Source organism: Rhinichthys klamathensis, unplaced genomic scaffold (genome assembly GCF_029890125.1).
Source record: "Rhinichthys klamathensis goyatoka isolate OS25496 unplaced genomic scaffold, OSU_Roscu_1.1 h1tg000109l_1, whole genome shotgun sequence".
In the NCBI taxonomy this organism is placed as follows: domain Eukaryota; kingdom Metazoa; phylum Chordata; class Actinopteri; order Cypriniformes; family Leuciscidae; genus Rhinichthys; species Rhinichthys klamathensis.
This window is the reverse complement of record NW_026606647.1, coordinates 3372436-3382755: the sequence shown is the minus strand read 5'-3', so window position 1 is coordinate 3382755 and position 10320 is coordinate 3372436. Positions and strand designations below refer to the sequence as shown.

General features: G+C 36.7%; 1 protein-coding gene across 1 annotated transcript; it reads right to left on the bottom strand.

Moving 5' to 3' along the window:
• Positions 1–1159: 1159 nt before the first annotated feature.
• LOC130087615 (trypsin-like) lies at positions 1160–4384 on the bottom strand. Its single transcript, XM_056254023.1, has 8 exons — positions 4002–4384; positions 3802–3822; positions 3544–3712; positions 3197–3465; positions 2960–3105; positions 2452–2761; positions 1274–1384; positions 1160–1167 (listed from the first exon to the last, which is right to left on the bottom strand). The coding sequence occupies exons 1-8, from the start codon at positions 4048–4050 to the stop codon at positions 1160–1162; spliced, it is 1083 nt and encodes a 360-aa protein (XP_056109998.1). The 5' UTR covers positions 4051–4384.
• Between the last annotated feature and the right edge of the window lie 5936 nt (positions 4385–10320).

Here is a 10320-nt window from a genome sequence, read left to right as displayed (position 1 = left end):
GTAAAAATCATATCTGAAATAACCATAACAGAAATCCCAGAGATATAAATTGGCATACATATTTTATAAATGGCATATTTTATATAGGCTTATTTAACTTATTGTTTTACTAAAAATATTTTACTTTAAGGTTTTTGTGTGTGTTCTGTAATATGAAATATATAAGAGAGGGGTAGGTAAGCCACACACCTTTATGTTCAGTTCTTCTGTCGTTTCTGCCCCCTTGTACTGTTTGTTGAAAATGGTCATTTGTTGGCTCCTCAAAGGTTGCTAGAAGATCTGTTCTACGTTTATGCATTTTGACAGATGCTTTTATCCAAAGCAACTAACATTACATTACATTGAAAGTATACCGTTAATGCATTCCCTCAGAATAAAACCCATGACTTTGGCCTTGCTAGTGCAGTGCTCTGCTGTTAGAGCTAGAGGAACTGGACTGTTATGCTAAGAATCTCTTTGTATGTCTCTACATCACAATCCATTTCAATGTGTGTTTTTTTTTTTTTTTTTTTTTTGTATACAGTGCACGCTGTAATTCATCTTTGAGAGGCTGAATGACTCCTCAACATTTGTGGTGAGAAAATAAGGGTTAGTATTTCTCAGTATGGGAACTCAATGTGGTTCTCTCAGATTTGCAACTTTCAACAATGGTTAATAGAAATATAACATAACAGTCTGATAATATAATTTTTTTTTATATTTTATCACCTGTTTAGATGACTATTGAGCAATTATTTTATCACTTTATTACTGTACATCATTGTAGCTATACACAAGCATGTGGTTTGTACCATGACAGTATAAACACCTTTCATACATTCGCCCCCTTTACAGCAAAAACTCATTACAAAAGCCAGATGATGCTAAGTATTTATTTAGTCATATAATACAGATTACAAAAGACTTGGATTATATAATCCATTTATATAATATTACTTTGTATGCTTGTATTATTTAGGTATGTTTTTGAAACACGCACGCACACACACACACACACACACACACACAGTTTCATTGCAAATCATTTTTGAAGAAATTAATTTAAATCTGATTCATTCTGTTCTTGTTTAAAATAATATTTTTGAATATCATTTATTTGATGCGAAATATATAGTGCAGGTGAGCCATTTAGAAGATTGTGCGAACCAAGGGTTATCCACTAATCCCCTGCAGAGACAAAAAAAAAAAAAAAAGAGCTGAAGACTTAAGAATTTGAATCATGTTTGAATTGTGTTCCAGAACTATGACCAGTTGTTTATGTATTTCGACTTACTGCATCGCCTTCTATAATCCAAGCAGCAGTTTCTGCTACAGTGATGATTGCAGTTGCAGCGGTTACGGATGTCAAATCTCTCACCACATCTCCCTTGACAAGAGTTTGAGACTACACCAAAAGACATTTAAACAAGCATTATGCAGAGAAGTGGTGTTAAAGGGGTCATGACATGAGAAATCAAAATTTCCTTTATCGTTTGACATATAAGAACCAAAACATCCTGCAAGTTTCATAGCTTAAAACGTCTTCCTCATTATAAGCAAACCATTTATTTAATCAAGCTCCAAAAATGGCTCGTTTTGATATTGCAGGATCTTATGTAACATGGGCAAATATATTTGCATATGACTGCCTTCAGAGCAAGACATCGATGAATACATCATCGCAAAATAGGCCCCATACACTGGCATTCAGTCACTTAATGGCTGACATTTTCCTACACTGGAAGTGTAAGCATTGCGTCAAAAGCAAATAGAACCCATTATAATCACTAATGCTCTTTACAGTGGATACAGTATACAGATGTGCGTTCAGTTTCTGAAATACCACGCACTTTGTCTACAACAGGACAAATAGAAGAGAGAAAGAACGTTGTCTTTGACGTGTCCAGTTTAAATGGATCGTTTGCATCTCTGTGCAGACTTTACAGAAGGATCCCAGGATTGGAAACAACTGGATGGTTTATTTGAATGGTGTCCTGGATCACGTTAGAGGATTATATATATATTTTTGGAGCATTCTGTTTTGTTTAAAGATGAAGCATCCAACTGTATAGGATCCGAAAGTAACTGCATCACAAACCATAAGTAAATTATTTCATAATGCTTTGTCTGTAAATTATGGTTTTATATGGATTGTATTTTCAAAACACTTACTAGTTTTCTAGTTTTTTTTTAATAGTGAGTGGGCGTTGAACCTGTTTTCTATGCAATAACGTTAGCCAATCATAACAGTGGTTGTTTACTGACGGTTGAAAATAATCGTTTAGCCGCATATATATTTGTTTGTTTTTTTGTGCAAAACTCTCTATTAACATTATAAGTGAACCTTAAGGAACATATTAAAATAAAATAAAAAACATGACCCCTTTAAAGGTATAGTCAACCCAAATCTTTTTTAATTTTTGGGTGGACTATCTTGTATAGGAGTGTAGAGTGTGTGTGAGAGAGAGTTACTCTGATTGGGTGGAGGTCTTAGGGTAGTAGTTGTTGTTGTAGTAGTAGAAGTTCTTAAGGTAGTAGAAGTAGGAGATGAAGTAGAAGCGGTTGAGGTGGTAGAAACAGGTTGGCATGTGCTTGAGGGGTTGAAGAAAACGAATCCTGGGAGATTCTGGACAATGGTGGTGGAGATCCAACTCTCATACTGTGAAACACGCGTGTAAACACCAGGTGCGTTGGGATCGGCACAGCCATAACCCCAGCTGGTGATACCAGACTGAACCCACACCAAACATTGCTTGCTCACCATTGGACCTCCAGAGTCACCCTACAGAAAAACAGGGTTTTTTTCTTTATGGGACTAAGTTCTCATCAAACATGGCCAGAAAGAATCACACACATATATAAAAAAGAAGCACAGATAGACGTTTGTGTGTCAAGATATATTAGAAAAACAGAATTGACTTTCAGACATGCAGCATGTTTTGTTGAGCACACTTAAGAATGATCTGGTTGACTGTGGTACCTGGCAGGTGTCTTTGCCTCCCTCCAATAAACCAGCACAGATCATGTTGATGGTAACAGATCCAGAACCCAGCAGAGTATTACATTGACCATTAGCGACCACTGGAACCATAGTTTCCTGCAGAGTCCCAGGAGCAGCTAGGCTCACTGAACAGGGTACACACAAACACACAATCATATATTAATGTTGTTATGAGTAGATGTATGTGTGAACGAATGAGTTTGGATGTGTCTGTACCTCCAGACTGAACATCTCCCCATCCTGTGATCCAGCTGCTGGTGCCAGAAGGGAAGCTGCTGTTCAGTGCTGCCAGACACACGGGTCTAATATAGTCATTAAAGGTAACGGTGGAGGACAGGCGCAGCAGAGCGATGTCATTGTCATGTGTGTTGCTGTCGTAGGAGGGGTGAACGATGATTGTGACGACATTTCTACTGATTTCATTGGTATTGACTCCCTGCTGTGTCCTCCTTCCCAAGTACACACGGAGACTGGATGCACTGACACTGAAAACAGTCAGAGAATACAGTGAGAAAAGAAAACAATATATTCTACCAATTAATGTTTGTTTATGTGAATTTTACCCAGGTAAACAGTGAGCTGCCGTCAGCACCCATTCATTGTTGATGAGGGATCCTCCGCAAAAATGACCTCCATAGGTGGAGCTGTGCAGACTGACCTGCCACGGCCACGACCCATCGGGGGCGTTCACACCACCCACAATACGGGTGTTTAGAGGAGCTTGTCCACAAACTATGTGAGAGAAAGAGAGATTGCTCACACATGCGCATTGTAATATTGTAAATTCATATGAACATCTGAAGAATGAGACAAGCTCTTACCATTCAACTGAGAAAGTGAACCTGCGGTGGAGGAGATGGAAGCACACATTAATGAGGAATGATTTTAAGGACATCCATCTGCATGTGACATCCTCCAACTAAATTAACTGAATTAAATGATCTCACAAGAAACAGGACTATGTCAGACATGTATAGTGCTGATAAAATGTCTACCTTAAACATTAAGTGCAAGTCCTTACCTTGAACAGATAAGAGCAGGGCCAAACTGACACACGTTAACCTCCACATCTTCTCAAACCGTCTCTTGTCTTGCAGAATGGATGGAGATGGTGGATCTGGTTCTCTTTGCCTCTCACAAACCCTTTTTATATTCACTTCTTGAGTCTCTACTTGTCACTTGTTTAATCACTCTAATGTCGCACTAATCTGTTTTTATTATTATGTTCTGCTCCTCGCCCTGTTTTCACAATGCAGACCTGTTAAACATGTATTCTAGAACTAAACATCTTAAATGATAAATGCATTTTATTTCAGAGATTAAGAGTTTTGTTCATTTCTGTCTTATTTGGGCAGGGTGTTCATGTTATTTAATCATTTGATGCCTTTTGTTCCAACTTAGAATAATTAGTCACTCTAATATATCCTAGACAATAATAATAATGTAATATATATATATATATATATATATATATATATATATATATATATATATATATATATATATCAATTTAATAAATAAAATCAAATATATAAACAAACATATCTTGCATTATATTTTACACAGAATATTACTGAAATCTACCAGATATACAAATGAAGACTTCAGATGCAAAAGCCTCTAAGTGCCATCTGGAATTTCCTTCTAAAATTAGCATTTTTATCAAGCTCGTATATTTAGGTTCAGTAATTTCACTTTAATGACAATCAATAGGTAATTTTCATTGCCATTAAAGTGAAATAACTGAACATAAACATACAAGCTTGATAAAAATGATCACTCTAGAAGAAAATTTCAGATGGCACTTAGAGGCTTTTGCATCTGAAGTCTTCAAATATATATGGTAATACTTTAATTTAGGGTCCAATTCTCACTAGTTGCTTATTAGCATGCATATTACTAGGATATTGGCTGTTTTAGTATTAGTTCTTATAAAGCACACATTAATGCCTTATTCTACATGACCATATTCTACATCCCTTAACACTAGAAGTGCCAGAATTCCATAACTACTAGAACTGCCACAAGCGGTCATTTTGACCGCTAGATTCCAAACTCTATATATTTAATGATAAATACCCAATTGAAAAATTAATGCATTTATTGTTTTAGGATATATATCTTTTAAAAACAAAACAACACCAAACTGTACATTTAAACAAGTTTAATTGATTTATAAATAATAAAATCATTAGTAGCCTACCATAATTATCGCATAACAACAGATAGCTATATTTCCATATCTATTCAATATAACTCAGAACAAGATAATAACAACTAAAAGTATCTTATTTAGATATTCTGTTGACAGTGAGAGAGACAAAGATCAACCGCGGGAAATATAACAAAAGAATACCGCGAAATTCAGTGCGGTCAATATGACCGTCTATGGCCGAAATAGCTAAATATGTTCATTCGTTTTTTTTGCCTTATGTGTAATTTATATGAAAAACATTTTAAATAAAAATAGACACTTTTAGGAAAATATATTTTTTTTTTTTTCAACAAAGTTATTGCATATAAAGTTCAAAACGGTCAAAATTACCGCCATGGCCGTTCTAGTGTTAATCCCAATACTACTAATGTTACTAATGATTAATAAGCTGTAATTAGGAGCTTATTGAAGCAAAAGTCTTAGGCCCTATTTTGACGATCTGAAACGCAAGTATCAAACGCGAAACGCAAGTAACTTTGTGGGCGGATCTCGGGCGCTGTTGCTATTAGGCTATACTCTTGTGCCCGGCGCAAATCTAAATCAGGGTTGGTCTGAACTGAAGTAGCTACATTATTCATAGGTGTGGTTTGTGCGTAACGTGCAATAAACCATCAGAGCGTCATCTCACATTCCCTTTAAAAGCCAAATAGAGGTCTCTGCAGACGGTAAGAGGAGTTACCAGATCAGGGGGCGAGGCCATAAACAGAGGGGCGTTTTCAACCGCGTTACCTGATTTGCCCACGTCACAGTGTGGGTAGGTCTTAGGGGTGGGGTAAGGAGAAGAACATAATTTTCATTGCATGATTTATAAACACCTACCAGTGTGAAAACACCCACAAATTTAGAAACACCCACTTTTGTTCCGCAGACACCTCCTACTCAAGCAGGCGCTCTTGTTCCATGGCGGATTGCTATTACAATGGCGGATTTACCAGGTGCACGCCATGAGCGGTTCACAGCCGAGGAGACCGACATTCTCGTCAGGGCCGTAAAAGACAGAGAAGTGACATTGTATGGGGATGGGAGAAACCCACCCAAATTAGCTTCGGTTAAACAGGTAAAACTAAGATTTATGCCTATTTTTTTTTCACATCTTCATGGACACCACAATGATTTCCCTCGTGTGGTAATATTTTTTAATTATGTAGCCCTATGGTTTGCAAAAATGGGATCTGCTGTGTCTGTGTAGCCTAGATGAGAGAAGCAAAGTGTTTGCGCGTTGTGCACACGCTACATTATGGCCAAGCATCCACTAAAATAGCATCTGAATAACCGCCACTGACTTTAGTTTTTCCTGGTCTGTGGCGTAATTGTTTTCTGAAACTGCAAAATATCACCAGGGAACGTTTGAGCCGGAACACGCCTCCTCTTTTCGCTGAACCGCCCCCGGGAGGAGTAGCATCTGCCTGCAGTCCCGGAGGCTGCATTTTCAGGACCCCACTTCTAGGACCGCATTTCTAGGACCCTAGGTTTTTAGTGACAACGCCACCTACCGAATTAGAGGACCAGCGAAAATGGATGACATTCAGAGTGTGAGTATCAAATGCGAATCAATTTTTATTTGTTTAACTTTAAAAACAATTGTGATGCATTTCATTGGAAAGTTAACGTTGCCAACGTGCTGGTGATTTGCTAAACAGTCTTGAATGCATAGCCATCATATATTAGCCTCTAATGCTGGAAAATGAAATACTACGGTTCATTTAACGGAGCTGTTGCATGATAGGCTAAGCCTGTGTTGACTTACTTACAGCACAATAAACTGTACCATGTTCGTTCTGAAAGCTTGTTAATTACTCATTGTTTTTCCATTTTAATTCAGTTAAAATAATCGTAATGTTTTCACTGTCACGTGCTCACAGTAAGCCTGTTAACGTTACCCACAATACATGTTATGTGTACGTCTCTTCATTTTGACATGGTTTTATAAAGTTGGTTGAGACATATGACATTTTAATAGTCAGACATATCAGAGAGGCCATTATAATAATTGACTGTTAAAATCCCACGTGTTAGATTGTGTCATTTACTGTATAGGCCTACTTATATATGGTCAGGAAAAGTCGTGTCAATAATGTTATTTCTATTCAGATTTCTTGCATCTCTCTCTATTATTTTTTTCTCAGTTCAGATGGGCTTTATTGACATGAGTGTTTCTAGAACCTTTGTTCCCACAACATCAAAATCATTTTTTTTTCCAAATCTTTGAACAGTATGCAATAATTGTATTATGAACAGTAATTGGTATGAAGATTGATATCATTATTTTTATCATTATCATTACTCTGTGGTAACTAAGATCTTTTAAATATGAAATTTAAAATTAGAGAGTAGAACATGTTCAACTAAATGTTCCTTATTTAATTCACTTCTCTTTCTCTCTCTTAGGAGTCAGTGATGATGTTGTCCATGTGTTTGTCCATCCATTGAAGTGGTTCACGTCATGATCAAATTTGTTTTTGTGTGTGTTCAAGTTCAGTTGTTAAAATATTATTTTGTAAAATATTTTGTGTGTTCAATTTCAGTTGTTATATATTATTTTATAAAAGATTTTGTGTGTTCAAGTTCAAGTGTTATATATTATTTTGTAAAATACACAATCTTAAATCTACCCCCTGAGTCATCCTTGTCTTCCCTCTGTACTTGAAAATGTGGTCCATCGAGTGACTGAAAAGGCTATAACATGATTCCTTGTTTATTTTACTTGAGTTATATTAAAGTATGCTACTTAGACCCAATTTCTCAACATTCCTAGGAACCTGGTTTAATTGCAATAAAGAAAGTAGTATTTGGGTGTAATAAAACTTTTTAAAAAACTCTAATGTAGTTAAAACTGGGTGGAGATACTGCCTTGGTGGCACTTTTTTCGTTCCTCCAAACTAGGGTCCCGGAAATGCGTTCCTGGGACTGCGGTTCTCCGACTCGGTAGGTGGCGCTGTCACAAAAAAACTAGGGTCCTAGAAATGCGGTCCTAGAAGTGGGGTCCTGACATAGACAGTAAAAGAAATGGACAGAGCGATCTCATTGGAACTCAGTTGAGACAGTTGAAGCCCACTTTTAGCGATTTTTGAGAACTTCCGTTCCTGACGCGCAGACTCAAACCGACTCAAACTAAGCTTGATGACGTGAGCAACCTGTCTGACAGACGTTAATCTTCTAGTAGCTGTGCGTGAAAACTGCCAACGTTAATCTTGCAGAGACGGGGAACTTGAGCAAAGAGTTCTTTGGCGTGAGTGAGCAGGAGTAAGTATTCCGTTGCTTTTATGGACTCATTATCTATGGGCTTCTCCCTTGACGGGACGTCCCCCCGAGTGCCTGCGAGCTTCTCCTCCTGTCTGTACGGTCATTTCTGTACAGCGCGACAGAGAGTCGAGTGGTTATGACGCAATCGTTAGCCTATTTTTACTAAAACTGTTTCATACGGGGCCATAGTGTAACATAGAAGGTAATGGAGCCCTTTATACATTGTCGTGTTTCTTTAGAAATAAATAATGGACAAATGGAGTCTTTAAACGCCTCAGATGTAAAGTTATTCGCTGTCAAAGTGACGCAAAAATCAATGGGAGTCAATGGAAATGCTAACGCAAGTGAAGTTCTGCTACAACATGGCGGCACCCGGCCGGCTTCAACTTCCGGTCGATGGATTACCCCCTTGGGTCCTGAAAATGCAGCCTCCGGGACTGCAGGCAGATAATATTGCCCGGGAGCGCAAGTTCATTCCCTAATTTACCGACGTGCGTCTGTGGAGGGAAAAGTCAGCTGTGCGTCGGGTGCAAAATAGGAATGATAGGCCTACATGCGTCGGTGTACAAAGTCAATAGTGCTGGGTGCAAGACAGGGCCCTTAGTGTTAGTTAATAGCAAGAATTGGACCCTAAATATATATCTTTTAAAAATGGAAATATAATTAGGCTATATTATATTCAAATTATGTCAGTGTTTATCAGCTTGTTTTCTTGCTTCCTCTCTTTGATTATTTATCGCCAAAATTGTGGTAGTTGATGTAGTTTGAAAAATTAAATCATTATGAATATTTTTTCCGCATGTTATTTCTGGGTTTCTTCATTTCATTTCATTTTTTTTATTTTTTTATTAGGATCCCCATTAGCGGCCCATTTAATGGCAGCTAATCTTCCTGGGGTCCTCTTTAAAATATTCACAACATAAAATTATACAAAGCAATAACAACACAAAGTACAATCAAAAAGAATTCAAACATTGCAATTACATACAAAATATTACCAAGTAAAATAACATGACAATTTCCAGCTTTCACGAGGTCATTTGCAGCAATTCCTGGGTTACTGTCCTCTTAAATTTATATTTGTTCTGAATTCTCCGTGATGAGACAGAGAGTCGATTCCAAATAGATATTGCTCTATAAAGTGAAGATTTAACATTATAAAATGGATTGCTTGAATTGGTAAAGCACTAGTTGCAGCACTCACTGAGTCACCTGCCCTGATACACTTTTACAATGACTAAAATTCACAACTGCCACATGCTGTTACTTATGTCACAATTAGTGTCTTTAATACTGTCAATTTTCTACTTGTCTTTCACCAACACCTTTTTTTTATTTATCACAAATCCAGATAAACTGAGCTTAGTTTAATTGCTGTGTGAAGACAAATGTCTTCTCTAAATAATCAAATCATGCATGCTCTGTATTTTATTATATGAAAAGAAATCAAACTGTTTATGTAAATGTATATATTTTGGATCATTTTATTATTCAAACATTACATAAAATCAATGAAAGAGAAACTAAATTGGCTATTTCATCACTTACTCTAACATTTAAAACTATGCGTGTGAATTTCTATATAGTTTCCATTACTTTTGTAGATCTGAGGCCTATTGTGATTTTTTTTCCATTGTGATGTGTAACAAAGCATGGCTGAATAGAACTGTTTTTTAAATCATTGATTTAAATAGTAACAGAAGTGTTTCTGTCTTATGTGTGACATCAGGAGCAACCTATCTATTTGTATCTGCTCTGATATAATTGATGTCATTTATTATTTACATTTGACTTTAAATCTTTAAGAAAATCAGTTTCCACCGTTCTTTAAGGAATACAAAAAAAAATCATGTTTTTGTGTCTTTTTTACCATGCAGTGAAT